The sequence below is a fragment of the Haemorhous mexicanus genome, chromosome 3, assembly GCF_027477595.1.
Source record: "Haemorhous mexicanus isolate bHaeMex1 chromosome 3, bHaeMex1.pri, whole genome shotgun sequence".
Taxonomy (NCBI): domain Eukaryota; kingdom Metazoa; phylum Chordata; class Aves; order Passeriformes; family Fringillidae; genus Haemorhous; species Haemorhous mexicanus.
The window spans coordinates 24,743,569-24,760,619 of record NC_082343.1 but is presented as its reverse complement, the minus strand read 5'-3'; the positions used below and the strand labels follow the sequence as shown (position 1 = coordinate 24,760,619).

The 17,051-nt window shown below is 36.0% G+C and overlaps 1 protein-coding gene across 2 annotated transcripts in view; it reads right to left on the bottom strand.

Moving 5' to 3' along the window:
* Positions 1 to 2,448: 2,448 nt before the first annotated feature.
* UBR2 (ubiquitin protein ligase E3 component n-recognin 2) overlaps positions 2,449 to 17,051 on the bottom strand; it is a 55,383-nt gene continuing 40,780 nt past the window's right edge. For both annotated transcript variants that reach the window (XM_059841147.1, XM_059841145.1), the window contains exons 32-47: positions 15,427 to 15,588; positions 14,998 to 15,095; positions 14,690 to 14,762; positions 13,744 to 13,892; positions 13,595 to 13,650; positions 13,065 to 13,161; positions 11,034 to 11,101; positions 10,385 to 10,520; positions 9,663 to 9,753; positions 8,736 to 8,866; positions 7,971 to 8,079; positions 7,669 to 7,725; positions 6,125 to 6,202; positions 5,683 to 5,853; positions 4,910 to 5,011; positions 2,449 to 4,123 (exon numbers count right to left, since the gene is read on the bottom strand). In XM_059841147.1, coding sequence (XP_059697130.1) covers positions 3,982 to 4,123; positions 4,910 to 5,011; positions 5,683 to 5,853; positions 6,125 to 6,202; positions 7,669 to 7,725; positions 7,971 to 8,079; positions 8,736 to 8,866; positions 9,663 to 9,753; positions 10,385 to 10,520; positions 11,034 to 11,101; positions 13,065 to 13,161; positions 13,595 to 13,650; positions 13,744 to 13,892; positions 14,690 to 14,762; positions 14,998 to 15,095; positions 15,427 to 15,588 — 1,720 coding nt within the window. In that variant the 3' untranslated portion in view covers positions 2,449 to 3,981. The remainder of the gene's footprint in view (positions 4,124 to 4,909; positions 5,012 to 5,682; positions 5,854 to 6,124; positions 6,203 to 7,668; positions 7,726 to 7,970; positions 8,080 to 8,735; positions 8,867 to 9,662; positions 9,754 to 10,384; positions 10,521 to 11,033; positions 11,102 to 13,064; positions 13,162 to 13,594; positions 13,651 to 13,743; positions 13,893 to 14,689; positions 14,763 to 14,997; positions 15,096 to 15,426; positions 15,589 to 17,051) is intronic.

Sequence of the window (17,051 nt, the reverse complement as noted above, 5' to 3'; positions counted from 1 at the left end):
GAATAACAACTGAATCCAGTGTTTCCATGAAGTCTGCAAGGTTCTCCATGCAGCATCAGGAACTCTGGGGCAATCACCGCTGTACAGAGCTGAGGAACTGAGCAGCTTATGGTAGAGAAGGAGATGCCTGCCTATGGAAGTTCCTTTAATGCCAGTTAAGGTATGAAAAGCACCATTCCATTCCCACTGTGATGCAGGACTGGCTCAACAAAAGCTAAGCTGATTCCAATACAAAAATACTCAGTTCCCAAGACCCACAGAATGCCACAAAGATGAGCCCAGCATCTCTTGCTGTTACCAGAGGTGCCTATTTTTATATATTCTGCTGCTGTAAAACACCTCTGTACAGCAAATGTCTTACTTTGGAAGAACTTTCAATATGATTTCTGACATCCTCATAATCAATTTGGGGAGATTTAAACTAGGCAGACTGCAAGGTGGACAGAATCTTGGCTGGATTTTCAGGCTCAGAAGGTGGCAATGAACAGTTGGAAGCAAACCAGTTACAAGCAGAATTCCACAGGGGCTGATATTCAAGCTCAAACTGTTTAATACAGTCATATTTTACTTCTATAATCAATAATATCAACAGCATAATGGAAAGAGAGGGTCACCACTTCCTGCTGGAGGGAATTCCTAGAAAGAAGCAGAGGAGAGTCCAGGGCAGACGGGAGGCTGATTGAAAACTCAGTTGATCATGATACGACACTATTGTGAAGAAATATGAGGTGCAACCCCCCCTTGTACAATTTAATCTTCCAGAAAGGAAAACAGGGGGACTTAATTAAAACTTAGTGCTGAAGTTGGGTTGAGCATCCAGTTTCTCCTCTACACATTCAGGCCCCAGAGAAAATTTTCATGACAGAACTTCTAAACAGAACACCATCATTTAACAAAAAATAAAAAATAAAATACACTAAAAATGAGATGCCAGGGCTCAAGCACGAGAGCTGGCCAGGGTTCACACTGAATGACAAAGGACAGAAAAGGGTCTGTGCAGCTGCTCACCCCATGTCCACTGTCCCAGGAAAAGGAGTGAACTGTACAGTGCAGGAGCACAATGAACCCTTCAAGTCCAGGCTGCTCCCGTGCTAATGAAGTGGGAAGGCATGAAATTTACTTGCTTAGTGATCAGCATTGAAGACTGATTTGAGGGACATGGGAGGAAGCTGCAGAGAACCAGAGGAGAGCTGAAAATGGAAATAGTCTTGAGAATCCATGAGCACTTCATCTCAGCCAAATTCCCTGTAACATCACATGAAGTGGTTAGAGAGCTGTGGCAGCACTGGCTCTTGGCACCAGTCAGAAGGCATCAGGGGCTTGTTATCTTGGTTACAGACTTTGAGCAGAGTAAAAATGAGCCTCCTGTGGCAGACTGGGGGGAGTAAAAAATGTTACCTTCTAGTATGAACAGAGTAAATAAATAACATTACTAATGTGCGCCTCAACCCTTATCCCTTTATAAAATGTAACTTACAATCCCTTAAAAAGATGATTAGACTTTTTGGTAGAGGTCAAGAAAGGTTTAGCTGACTGAAGCAAGTGACACTAATAATATAATCATCTTACACTTATAGCCAGGGAATTGCAGATGTTGCACATCCAGGTATTTCTGTCAGCTTGAGATTAACAAGGGGCACACTTGAAGGAACAAGCTCAGCAAAATTCTAGAAACAACATTTAGAAAGTACTTATTGAACACTGACATGAAAAGCTCATACTTGTGCTTTCAGCTTTGGTTTGTATTTTGTTATGACAGTTTTGTATCTGGGACTTTTTGTGGGTTTTGGGTTTTTTTTCCTTCCCCCACACACATAATATATTCTAGATTGTACACATAATCCATAACTATTAACGTTATAGCCAATTTATTACAGATATTATTTCCCTGATACTGAAACAATGTTATATATAAATATTTCTACATTAATACAAACACATGCAAAACAAATCAGAAAACAGAAGTCTTGAGTAAAGAATGACCGAACTGCAAAAAAAAATTATAAACTGTGTACTTTGCAAGTGTTTGTGGTTGCAGTATCCAACTCTGATCCCAGAGGAAAACCAAAAAATCCTTCTTGCTGTCAGTATTTTGGTTTGCACAGAGAAATTTGTCAGAATCATTGATTATCTTTTTAATATTATGATTACAGGAAAAGAGTTTTTCAATGCAGTTACACATTATTTGAAACTGTGGCACACAGCATAAAAAGCAAAGGAATAGTAACATCACCAAAAAAGTGGGATTTCTAAGTACCTTGCACAGAAAATTGTGTGTCAACCACCTTAAGTAGGGAAGGGCAAAGATAAAGCATTAAATGTCATTTCCCCCTGCAACTTCTCCACGTCTCTTCCTAAAGAGTGACAGTAATATTTAAATGACCCAATCTATGACAGGTAACAGAGACAAAAGCAGTCTGTACTGATGGTAAGAAAAGGAAATCCACATTGGCCAAGTTTCTTTATTTGATACTTCACATCTTCACTCAATACTATTACCGAATGTTTGAAAAACTGTCCTGTACACCATGAATATACAAAATTTATCTGAAGCATTAAATCTGTAAAAATAGGAACAATTCAGTCAGACCAAGTGTAACTGAAGACCTGGCAGACAGTGAAGGGAATTGTTTATCTGGGCTGAGACACAGTCAGAAATTAAGACTTAACTAAAAGAACCACAGACTATTAAGGAAACAGAACCACGTAAATTAAGATTTTACTAAATTGTCAGAAGATAGGAGAGGGAAAGGTAATGGATTTTATTTTAAATCAGTAAGCATAATGTGATTTTTAGACACACCTTGGAGGTCTAATTACATACAACTAGAAAACTCACTGCCTTCAGGCACCCTCATATCAAGTGCAAATCTGCGCAGTTATAGAATATATTTATAAAATATACTATATGCAAACATCTTTACAGAGCTTTAAATCAAGCCAAAAAGTAAATATACTTGATGGGACAACAGGAAAAAAAAAATTAAAAATCAAAAATGTGGGCAGTGTGACTGTGGCCCTGCAAAGCCAGAGGAAACCACTCGGTTTTATGTGCAACAAAAAGAAGATGGGACTTTTGCACCTTAAAAGTTGACTGTTAACAAAAATGAAGAAAATATCTTCTGTGCTTCTGAAAATTAACATAAAATTAGCTTTCGTGACTTTTACATATTATTGTTATCTTAAAAAATCTTCTAAAGCACAATGTCAATCCTTGAATACCAATAACCAATCACGTAATTGAAAGTGAAAGGGTTTCCCAGCTAAATTCAAATTAAAAACTACATAATTCTAAGGAGTGCAATGCTCTGGAAAAAGCTTTAAATTAAATTATTTTACTTGTAAAGCTAGTGTTAGGTTTTTTTAGTTAGAAAACAACTGGAAGCAAGAAAGCTGCAAGAGTACAAATGACAAAATCCTTTTTAGATATACCACATGAAAGAGTGAATTATCCACTGATGCAGACAGAAACATCCATTTGCTACATTATTTGCTTCCTTACTTCATTCCATTGCATGTACACACAGCATAAGTATTAAAATGCAGAATAATAAATAAACCGGCTCAGATTACTCTAGCAAGGGGCAAAACACAATCTGCAATTGTGCTCTATCTAGTTTCTGGTTCAGCAGTCTTTTTCTCTTCAGTTCATGTGAAAAATCATAGTCAGACTTCCAAAAAGAGTCGTTCTTTTTTTTATCAGAAACTTAAGTTCATTTGCCCAGGTTCATAACCCAAGACATTTCTGTGAAGGAAGCACAGTGCAAATTATAGGACTAATAAAATTTGCTTACATAGAAAGAAGTTTACTTGATTAATGTTAACTGGTATCTTTATGAAATACATTGTAAAACAAGGATTAAATAACAGGACTGAGTTTGTTGGGGGTTTTTTCCTCAGACTTTTTTCTCATCCCTCCTTTGAAAAGCTTACTGAATTACAAAAATCTTTAATAAAGTTCCAGTCTTCAGCAGATAATCATTATAAATGCTGCCAATCAATGCCAACTAGAGTTTGATTTGCTTCTTGTGCATGTCCAATTTCCTCTGTAATACTGTGCTGCTGCCAGAGTTTTTGAATCTTTTTAAATCGTTCTTTGCACAGATGTAAGGGATTCCCACGTCTGAAAAGGAGATAACACTTATCAGGAATGATAAAACACTGCAACTAAGCACAAACACTCATGTGTGACATACTAAGTATCAGATGATCCTATAAAATACTACAATATTTAGATAACCCTTTAACATTATTCAGTTATCAGAGCAAATCAATAGGTATTTGGATGAGTAACCTGCAGTGCTACCTTGTCTGGTGCCCCTTCCTTACAGCTCAACAGTTCCCTCCAGCTTCTGGGAACCTCAAATCCAGCCCTCAGAACTCCAAATGCAGAGTTTTAGCAACCACTCTGGGTTGCACCAGTTCGTATTCTCTGGTTTTAGCCAGTTTCAGAAATAGCAAGCATTAACAATATCAAGTCCCTAAATGATCCTCACATAGGAAGCAGAGATAGGAGTTAAGACAAAGAACTACTACATTGAATAAAAAAATATCATAATATTTCCACTTGGTATTAAATTAACACAGGTTATAAAAAAAATGCACTAGACACAAATGCAATTTTCAGCCTTAGTTTCTAGTCAACTTCACAGATGCTAGAAAGATTTAACTTTAAGCAGTTTTCAGGACAACTGTTTTTAATCTGGGCAAGATCATCCATGAAATATTTTTGACCTAAACCCACATATTAACATTAAAACATCTGCAGATACTAGATGCAGCAGCAATGTCAAAAAATAATGTTACCTACATAATTAAAATAAAAAGATAACATTAGAAGTTATTTTACCTTATTATAGATAGTTCTATAATTCCTGTCTTTAAAAGACGCAGTTTTTAAAATATTTACCTGAGTCCCTGGTCTGTCTCTCCATAGTCATCAAGATAAGGAGGAGGATAAAAACAGCCCTTTGTTTTCCCAGCTAAAAATAGCACCTGACATTCTCGTACTCTGGAGAGAAACAGAGACAAGATTTTTAGGTATTGATTTTTAGGTGAATAGTGTCTCATACTCTCACAGACACTGCTTTTCCAATTCTCACCTACTTTCATTCTGTAAAATCTGCACGTACAGATTTTTAAAGGCACATTTTTTTAAAACTACATCTCTCATTCTCTTCCTGTTATAACTCCTCAGTAACCGTTAAAACAATGTAAATTCACGTATTAATATTTGCAGGCTGTGTAAAATACTCAAGAGAACCACATGAAAATAAAACAATTTTGCTTCTCATTAATCTTTGCCAAAGTGAAAACAGACATTATCTAACCTTTCCCTGTATGCAGGAAGATCACTAAAATTAATTTCTATGTTTTCACCAGCAACAGCAGCAACAAAATCAAAGTATTTATCTTCATGATTTTGTAATACTTGAGTAGAAATAAATGCACAGGCAAAACAAATTCCCTTGAAAATGAAATTTGAACTTTCTTTGAAATTTTTTCTTCAAAGCAGCCACCTCTGAACGTTACACCAAAGCATAGGAAGATGAACACACTTTAGTTTTTAGGCAACCCTGTTGTTAACAAAACACTGCCTGCAATCACATATCTAGAACTATTAATTTAGTGACTATACACGCCACCTAATCCAGCAATGAGAGGAGAGGTTCAGCTCCTTACCTAAGGAATATGCCCACTCCAGAACCACAAGTGTATGTATGTGCAGTACAGGCTCCAACATCTTCCCCTTCAAGTTCAGTCTGACAGCAGTAACTCTGAGAACACAGCATGGTCCCACACACAAGGCACAATGTTGGGGCTCTGCTTTTGTCACCACCTGATTTCGGACACCTTGTGTTAGGAAAAAAGAAAGAAAAAGAAACTCACTGTATGTGTAAACTCTAGATAGTAAAAAGATTCAGAAGCATTTTTGAACATTTATACAGTTAACAGCTAAAATTTCCATTTCACTGTTTCATTGAAATAAAGGGCAGTTTGGCTGATAAAGGCTATGTGCCCTTTATGATTCCATACACAACTTGGAGACTTTCAGGTTAAAGGTTTCCCAGCTGCTGAAAGGAGCAGCAGACTTTGGGGTGCTCTGTAACTGCACACAACTTACGAGAAATTGGATGCTTGGTTAATGAGGCAGCTGTAGTCGTCCGGAAGGTCGATTAATTTGTTGGATTCTCTTGCATAGCTAGAATAAAGCAATCAGCACTCATATTTCAATGAATAATACACAAGTGACTTCAAACTCATTCATGTTTTCCTGACTCATCTAAACAGCATCTGGGAGTAATTAATTTTTTAAAGTTTCCCTCTTTTCTGCCATTCTTCCAGTAAAATGGTAGCACATAAAAAGACCAACCCACAACTTCTCTCAAATAAACCTCCTCCCCTTTTCTTAGTCTTATTTTTTATGAATCTGAGGTGGAAAATACATGTCATTTGTATACTCTTAGCAAACCTAATTATGAGGTCACTACAGATAAAAATAAATATTTTTTCTCTCTTGCTTAATTTTATTTGTATTTTCTTTTTGTCACTGATATTGAATGGAAAATAGTCTGACTTTCAAGTTGTACCCTGAAGAGAATGAAATGTGCATGCCATGTAAAGGACCTATTTAATATCAAATACTTAGATATTTGAAATATATTTAAAAGTAACAGATACTATACACAAAATTCTAATAATCTTCAATTCTAGAAATAATACAAATTAGACTGTGAAATGCAAATGGAAGTAACAGAAGCAATGTACCAGAACATGCTGAGAGGAAAAAGAAATCATCACTGTCAAGTTAGACATAAGCCAGGGAAGAGCAGGTAAGAATCAGCAAAAGGAACAGATAGAAAAGATCCCAACAATCACATGTGGCAGAAAATCAATTACACAACCAAAATACTCTTACTGTGTAAGAAATTCTGTTAATGGTCTGGTGTTTCACAGCTTGAGTGTTAAATTTCTATTTTTATCACAGCCTTATTGTATGCATAATGTTAAAAGACTGCCTTTATGTATTTAGCCCAGGAGATTAAAAAGCAGGGATATGCTTTTAATGACAGCACTGTGAACTTCACATTAATTCCTAATTATTAGGATAATTGTTAACCACTATTTTTACCCAGCCTTCAGAAAGAACAACACCCTAAATGCTTTTCTATACCCACTAAGTATTAAATGCATTCTGAATTCAAAGTAATTGTGAAGCAAGAACAAATGTATGAAAAGCTGATTTTCTTTTCAGCAATTGAGTCAGTGTTGGCTTTACTGAAGCCAATTGGATTCTTTAAAAAGACAATTTAAAAAGCTCTTCTGTGCCTGGTATATTTAAAGAAAGGTTATACACATCTTTTAGCAGCATCGTATTTTTTGCATCAGAAGGTACAAAGTAATAGGAAACATGAGATGAAATTTTATGGCACATCAGTCTAAATAAAACCCCAATATTAAACTTCACCTTTAAAATCTATTAATTTAAGCAGTATTTCATTTTCTTACAATATTTTAAAAAAATCACTTCCTCCCTAATATCTTTATTATTCAACAAAGTAGAACAGATATTATGTTATTATAAACAACCATCAGAAAAAGTATTTGGAGAAAGCTGCAACATTCAAGTTTTTTTCCCTGTCTCTCCTTAAAATCTTTTATGTTTACCTGATAGCATGTCTCTTGCCTTCCAGATATCTTTTTACTTCATTGTTATTGCACCAACTACAAGGAAAAAAAATTGGCTTTTAACTTCAATAGATGATAGAAATACAAATGAGCAAAAAATCCAAAGTACATCTATTAAAAAACCAATACCACCAAAATGGTTTCTCTCCAAACACTTCCTTCATAAACACTGTTCAAGATCTGTGATTCACTTCCATAGGTATTCCTGGGAGAATGCTTACACTACTATCTTGTGCAGGATTCTTTGTTATATTAAAACTAAGCACAAAACTACCACTTACCTTTCTATTAACGTGTTCAGAATCTCACTGTTTTCTTGAAAAAGGCAAGTGAGGTTGTTTGGCAAGGAAAGATAGCTACATAAGTGTTCAAACTGGTTTGCTCCATTTACTGAAAAACAAAAAAGGTGTAATTCTCATAACTTCATATTTAAAATGTTTATTATGACCACCTTCAGATTTACATTCTATCCCTACATATGCCATATGTGGAGGCCAGTAAAGAATGTTACCAACATCGATCATCTGGGGTGTAACAGTGAATTTACAGAGATATAATAGTATATAATGGATATAATAATCCATGGTTTGGATTGGAGGGCACCTTAAAGACCATCTCATTCCAACCCCCCTGTCATGGGCAGGGACACCTTCCACTAGACCTGGCTGCTCAAAGCCCCATCCGACCTGGCCTTAATATTAATTATTAGCAGACGCTGATTGAATGAAATCAATGCAAGCAAAAGCAGGTCTCATTTGAAAACAGTAATCCATATAGGAGCTTTGAAACAATCAAAATTTCATTATTAAGAAGAAAGGAATCAATCTCTGTTCTAAGTAATTCAGAATAGCATTTACCTCTATTTTAAAAATACATTTTAAAAACAACCCTTTTTTTTTTTTTCTCTTTTTTTATTATGGTGACATGGTGCTGCACTGGTAAAAAACCCTATCAATTCAATCAGCTTCTTCAGACAAGAGAGTTCAAATGTAATTTATTTTGACCATTAATGTTTATGTCTTGAAAACTGATAAAGCAGACAATACCTTGAATTTCTGAGGGTGCTGGGACTCCATTTAAGTAATGAAAAAACAAAGCAGAACATCTCAGGAAAGGCATGATTCCAGCTTTTAGATTCCTCCACAGGTGCCAGCCTGAGGAAATTTCTTTCAAGGCACTTAAGAGAATAAAAGAAAAAAAATGTTTTCTTTTATTTAATCATTTCAGTTTGCGAGCTATATTTAGTAAGTCAGCAATCACACTGCATACTAAATTACTGACTTCAGCTGAAACAATCACTATGTAATGCATTTATTTCAAAGCAATCTCCAAGAAAAACAACAAACCAGAGATTCATAAAAATGTAACCAACTGAGACAGTAATTTAAGGAGAATTCTGCATAAACATTTCAGATCACAGAATGATTTGGTTGGAAGGGACATTACAGACTATCTCATTCCAATCCCCCTGCCATGGGCAGGGACACCTTCCACTGGAACAGGCTGCTCAAAGCCCCATCCTACCTGGCCTTGAACACTGCCAGGGATAGGGCATAAACAACTTCTCTGGGCAACCTGTGCCAGTGTTTCACCACCCTCACAGGAAACAACTTCTTCCTAATACCTAAATAAAGTTCTTCCTAATACCTAAAATCTACTTTCCTTCCCATTCAAAGCCATTCCCATCCTAACTGTACTCAGACACTGCCAATTCCAGATTCTGCAAACCGACTAAAAAAATTGTTTCCAAGCACAATCTTCGTGAGCAGGTACCTTCCTGATCATAGATGAATTTACAGGAATAGTTACTTAAGTGAATCTAGAAGTGGTGGGTTAGAAACAAGATGTAAGAGTTCCCAAGGTAAAAGCATCATCTTTGACAGCACTAGAATATGGAATTCAGTCAGAAGTTAATGTTCAGTTCAGGAGGGAGAAAAATAACTTAAAATTTTATCAAAAGATCATGGTTTTACCTTCCTGTACACTGGCAAAGAAATTTATACAGCGTAAGCACAGCTACTTCCTCTTCACTGTTAGTGTTTTCTTGGTCCATGCCATTCTCTTCTGAAGAAGAAATAGACAATTAACAAATTGTTTCCTATATACATGTTTACACAACAAGAATGTATTTTTTTCAAGTTCTGATGCCCAAACTAAGTGAAGTATTACACTGAGATAGAATATGAGGTACTGGACAGCAGTTTTCTGCTGCACATCTAATGTGCTAAGTTTGTGCTACTCTCAGCTCCAGTGAGGTGCTGGTTCAGCTGTTCAATTGGTTGGGTTTCTTGACATACTCGCTTGGAGTTCTTCCTTTCGGCAAACTACGCCTTATCCAGCTCCTCTTGCCAGGAGATACATCGATTACCTACTGTGCTAACTGCAACTCATTCATCACCCAATGCCTAAGCCAAGGGTGCAATAAACACTTCCAGGTACTGCTACAGTAGCTGGAAAGCCAGGATTCATTACTAGCTATGCTCCGAGAAACTCCTGGAGTAGAGCAATAAAGACAATGTGACTGAACTTTGATTCAGAGTACAATTTATCAATAATCTTTGAGGGCTCAAAGACAGCACCAACAATTCTATTTTCTAACTGTAAACTGCACACATTCACCAGCAGCACCACAGCTTTTTCCTAAGTAAACACTGGAGGAATTGTTTCAATAGAAGTTGAGACAAAGGGGCATTACCTGTTGATGAGGTAAGTAAAATTTGTATAATGTGTGCCATAGTGACAAGATGAAACAGGTGAAGATCTCCAGTGCCAAGACTAACCCCTGAAAAATCCTGACAATGTATGGCAGGGAAAGAGAGCACCAAGCTTACCTGTGAAAGAAAACAAGAAAGTTAGTACATTACTTCTCCTTTTGAATCTTCCCATTTTCTCTGCCCATGCTGCAACTACACCCCTTGGAGGCAGCATACTACATAAGGCTAATTTTCAAGCTAATTACATAGACATTATTTAAGAGAACAACAATTATCTGTCAGGAGACTTTTGAGCCTGTTTGTTTTTTGGGTTTGTTGTTTTGTTGGGGGGGGGGGGTTGGTTTTCATGCATTTTGGGGTTTCTAACAGACAAAGAGTATGCATTCTGTCTCATCTTACCACTTTTTAATTTAAAGAAATAGTACTTTTATTCAATAGGTTTAATACTTTGATTAATAATACTTTCATTAAATTTAAAAAGTCTTCAAAGTGTATTAAGTACTGAAAAAATACTAAAAACCTGAACATTTTGAAAAGCTCCTAACTCAGAGTAAACAGAAAGTTTTCAATAGTTTTTATGTAGTGCTTACTGGATCAAACCATTATTAATGTATATTAAGAAATACTTACCAATAAATGAAACATGTCAATATCAAGTATGCAAGGAAGATTCCCATTTTTTTCATTAGGCACCAGTGCTAAGTATTTTGGAGAGAAAAAAATGTTAACTGAACATTTACACATGGAAATATTTTAGTCTACTTCAGTTAAAAAATGAGAGCCATCTCCTTCATTTACATGCTTAAAGAACTTAAAATACAAATGTACCTGTTTATTACAGAGTCAATTCAAGAACTGTTCAACATTATTGGAAAAAAGTCTTGCCTATTTTATTGTGTTAAAACAAAACAATAGTGACTAAACAGGAACACTGACCATTGTCTCTTGGACAGCTACTCAAATAAAACTTCTGCAATTTCCTTAACTTCACAAGACTGCCTGAATGTGCCTTACATAAATCATTTGCCTTACTGACTCAAAAATTCATTGCTACAGTCTCTTGAATTCATCACTTTATCTCTAATTAAGGTAAAGTTAGGTGTTGGTCTCTACCTCTCTGTAGCATTTACAGTAACAACAGTGTTAACCAAAGCAGTCCAGCTGACAATAGAAATTCACACAGCTAATGAATCCCAAGCACCTTAATTTAAAAGCAAACACAAATTCAGCGTTCTGAAAAATGTTGCAAGATATTTTAAGTAACAATCAAGGAACAGTTGCTTACTTCTATACTCCAAGCAATAAAATCTGATTTGTAATAAAACTGCAGCTCTGGGTTTATTTTTTTTTTTACAATGCAGCTATAAGTATTAAGCTGCCAAGTTTAAAAACACTACTAGATTAAAAAATAGTCTCATCATGACAACTTAAAAATACTTCAGTTGAAGACTGCTGCCTTGCTGGCCAAAAAAATTGAGAGCTGAAGACATGTGACAGTTGGAAGCTATTTCTATTAGCAAACATTTCACCACGACTCAGATTTCAAATGCTTTTCTTTTTGTCAGCACATTGCCAGAGAGCTCAACCCAAAAATGTGAAAAATGTCTGTATCAAAAACATGGCCAGAGCAAGAGACTTTCAAAACCAAACTTATTTTCAAGAAGTCATCTTTATGTATTGTTTACAGAATACAGACAGATCAAAGGCTCAAAAATTGCATTATCTCTAGCCTGAAAAAATAAAATAGCAGAAACTTTTCCTTCATAAAAATAAAAGCAGTACAGTTGCTTCTGTCACTTGGAAGGAAGGAGAGTTTGGAAGAAATATTGATTCAAGTTTCCATGAAAACCCAAAACACTCAGAACACCATATAACCCAAAGTTCCCATCCAACAGACAGCAGCATTTTCTCTTCTGCCACACACAGAAAACAGCTCAACCATTACTGCTACAAACTGATGTCCACTAAGTTTTTCCCCATAAAGCTGCCAATTGTTTGCTGAAGTAGCTGGTTTCCATCTACTAGTAATTTCACTACATCAATGCATTTTAAAAGTTTCTCTGCTCTACTGACTGGAGATATTAAAAGTTATCCAATTTTATAATTCCCTTTCAGAGCTGTCCTCTCATGCGCTATTACTTCATTAGGCTGAACTTCAGACTTTTCATCTGTATCTACTAATACTTCAAGCTTGGAACATTTTGGCTGTTCTCATTACAATTCTCAATTAACATATGACATTACATAGTAAGTCCTGTCTTATCAGAGATCCTACTTTTCAAAGAGAGAGAAGTTTGCAGATGTATTACAGACTTCTGCAAATATCCTTTCCACACTACATTAATCTTAATTTCTTCATGTTTAAAGCTCCAGTGGATTATTTTTGTGAAGGACCACATTTCCTTCTCATTTGCTCTAGGTATCTTTCTCTAATGAAGAATCAACAGAACTCCTTCACAGCAAAATATCCATGCTTCTCTTGGAGCTGCAGTCCAAAAGAATGTCTTTTTCTTGACACAACACATACAGGTGGAAATACCAGCTCTTGGTTTATTACTTAATACCACCACATAAAAAAATCTTCTAATCAGTACTAACAGTCATTCTGAAAGCACTCACATATATCTTCACAAAAACACCAGTGTAAGGTGGCAAACTTACATGCTAATAGAGTACAAAAGTGACCCTGTACTGCTGAAAGAGATGAAACTGTCCAGTGAGCTGCTGCAAATCTCGTTAACGACGTAAGGCAGTCATCCTGTAAAAATAAAGAAAAAGATACACTGCCACAGTTAATGAAGTTCCTCAACATGAAAAGGTCTTCTGACTTAACAGCATTTTTCTCAGGCCTCTCAACTGCAGTTTATGGGGGCAGTTTGATTGTGTAAGTATATGACAGATACTTATGTTTATGCAAATAGGCAAGTTCCTTTTGGCATTCTTATTTTGACTGTTACCACGAGAAACTGCAGCTGTAATAAATTATGTGTTTATAGGAAAAAAATGTAACAGCTTTGCTAGATGTGGTTTTAAAACAGTTTAATGATCAGATACAGATCAACTAAACAATAGGGTCCAACAAATAAAACTTTCCAATAACCATAACTTAAAATGTAGACATTTCTGACTCATGAAGCAGAAGTCCCTCTTTTTTCCACCAATTCAAAGAGGAATTGCTACTTGTTCCTTACCTGTCGACAAGGTAAATGACCAAATAATGGCTTATCTTCATCAGCTAAAATTCGTTCTGGAAAAAAAAAAAAACAACAAAATTTGTTGTTGTGAGTTTAACCAAATTCTGAAAATCTCCTATAAAGGAGGCAAATGAACAGATCAGTACCTATAGTCTGTATTGTGTAAGCACAGCTGCCCCAGCACATGATAGGTACACGTGGGTCTTCCTCATTTGGATGAACCTTCAAGCCTACTTTGTAAGTTGCCGTACCAAAAGTTGTCAGCATCTCTTTTATGCTCTCAGAATAAGGATTCCTGAAACAAAGAAAACAATATTACTAATTCATTCTTTCCTCCACTGGCAGCATAGAACCTCTAATGATAAGCATTCACCCCACAGATGAACAACTGGAGTTTTAAAATTTAAGCGACAACTCCAATATCCTTCTTTGGATCTGGTATTCTGCAACCTCGTTTTTTTGTGACAGATACCTAACTATTCTTTGATTTTTTGTTTGGAACCAATCTCATTATTAGTGTTAAGAATATGTATCTTCAAAGACAATAAAGTCAAGGCTAAATTACAAGAAATGTGTGTGACTGAAAGGTAAACCTGTCATCAGCTGGGAGGAGAGTCTTGCATTTTGTGTGTAGCTGGCAGACCAAGGTGTGCACCACGTAACAAGTTTTGTTGCTTTCTCTTGAAGTGAAGAGAACGTGCAACCAAATACAAATACACCTTTACAGATGAAATGACATATTAACATTTCATAATCTTCTCCTTCATGTTTTACATGTTCTGCTGCCTATAATGATGAATTCTTCATCCAGCTACAAGTAGTACAAAACTTAATCTTCATGCTGAAATTTATATAACTGCAGCATGTTTCTGCACAGCAACTTAGCACATTCATGTCTGAAATTCTACTGAAATACTAAGGACTTCTGGGATGGACTTCAAGGTCATCATAATAATATTAACTTTTCCAATTAAAGCAAAATTCATATATTTGCCCTAATTATTGAGACATTCTAGCACAGAAGTTATGTTCTATTTTGACATTATGATTTCATGATGCATTTTAATGATTTGTTCATATGTAAATACATACTTCAGTTTGAAATCCGGTCTAAATCCTTCAGGTAATTGCAGCTGATCCATTTTTTCTGAATGACCAGAATGGCCTGTACAAATAAAAAGTAATAAATCACTGATTATTCACCCGTATCTAATTTCTACATTACAGAAGGGTGTGGAAGCAGAATCTTAACTCCATCACCAGAAACTGAAATCCCAAGCTGTTCTTGCCACTTATGCCATCATCTCTCTACTCCACTGTGGCAGAACCAAAGTGCTTGGTCTCTTCCATGAATATTAGAATATTTTCACATAAAAATATACAGATTTCTTCAGACTTACTTGCACAGTCTTCATTTTGAAGTAAATGCAGGGCTTTTACTTGCTGGGATACTGTTTTGATCCACTGAGATAGGTTTGGTTGGCTTGAAAAGTCTAACCTGTCAAAAAAAAAACCCCAAAAAGCTGTTAAAACAATCTGTAAGACAGAATTAGTATTTTATAGGTATTCCACCATCATTCATCTGTTTATCAATGGGCTTTTTCTCTGCTGCCCATGCATTTTTTTACAGTCAGTTCTTTTTCTGCAGGTTCTATGCTTTCCTAATATACAATAACAAAGTAAAATCCAAAAACCAAAAGAAGACAGGCAATCCACTTGAGTTTATCAGAACAGAAGACAACAAACATTCAGGAAGGTGCTCTGGTGTGTAGCTGGTTTGGCATCTTGTTTTTTTACATTTATTGAGGACATTTATCAACCAAACTGACCTGTTAAACAAAACTCTTGGTGGAGGAAGCAGAGGAATAACAGTGTTGCTCAAGCATTCACAAAGTGGGCAAAGAAATTCACCATTTTCTACATCATAACTTGTGTGTACTCGTAATCTCTGCTGTCTTCGTTGCTCTTTTGCTTGGACTGCATCAAAATACCTTTAGAAAAGAAAAGACATTAGTGGCAAACTATTATTACTTGAACATAGAAATTAAAAAATTCTCAGGAAGACACAGTTTTGCCTTTCCTGAAATATAGGTAAGAATATTATCAGAAGGAAAAATCTCTACCCTCTGACTGGTAAAGCATTAGTGCTTTTGGCTGCCGAAATCTACCAAAGTGCTGAAGTTCACTAGGCTGTTAAAATCATGGTTAAGTCTGAGCTGTAAATTAAGGGAAAAAGTGGATGAGGCAGAGAGATGTTGAAGCATTTTAAAAACCAAACCAAACCAATAAACGAAAAACCCAAACAAAACACCACAAGCAAACAAAGGCCCCCAAACAAAAACCACTAAAAACAAACATACAAAAACAATTTAAAAATGCAAACCAAACCAAAAAACCCAACTCATTTTTACATAATTTTTTTAAGAAGATACCATGAGCATTATCCTTGGGTGTTTTCTATTACAGGCCACAACCAAAACAGCAGTAGCCAAAAGAACTGCTGGCTGAACCCTCTATGAAAAAGGAACTGCATTCACTGCTTTGCTAAATGTAAATGCTATTCCAGAAGCCTCTGATGTGGTTTAAAGCATGACCAGTGATGACCCCAAAGTGATCTGAATACAGGCACCTAAGGGCATTTCCAGGAGATTATGGCAACCACAAAGGACTCTACACAAGCTACACAAGAAGATTAAAAACCTATCTTCAGTGAGCAGTGACATCAAAGACCACAAATGAAACCTGTGTGTGGTAATAGCCACAGAATCTCTGGGAGCTCCTAACACTCTTCATATACAAGGCAGAACCCAGAACCTGAAATTAGGCACTTCAGAAGCCATGCCAAGGAGAAAAGCAAGGGCCTAATCAAAGTCAGAGGCATGAATGGTTTGAATTTGTCACGTGGCATTAGCACCACACAGCACTAAGCATGTTTATATGCCTCCAAAAATCAAAGAATAAAAATAATTGCAAAAGGCTTTATTAAAATGCTAGGAAACAAAGGATAAAATTGAGTTTATGTTGAAGATGAACTTGAACCAGGTCACCAATGTTTCTAATTCAAATCTGCTGGAGGAGTTGAGAGTGCAAGGGGTGCACTGTCATTTAAAACCTCAGTAGAGAGCAGAAGCAGCAGCAAAAGCATGTCTAGCAGTGAACTGCAAAAAAACCCCAAAAAATCTGAGCTCCAGGTATATGTGCACCACAGGGAATTATGCATCAGGATAAACAAGGAAAGGCAATGAAAGCTGCCATGTATAGCTTTGTACTCTTCTCTACCAAGATGACAGTAAATGAAAATTATTTTGAGTATGTTTACAGCACTTGATTTCTACTCCTTTTTATCCAGCAGAAAGCTGTTTTAATCACTTCCTGAAATTCCTTTTCAAGTTTACTACATGGTAGGAATTTTGCCATTAAAATTAGTGCCATGAGGCAAACTGATAACATAACA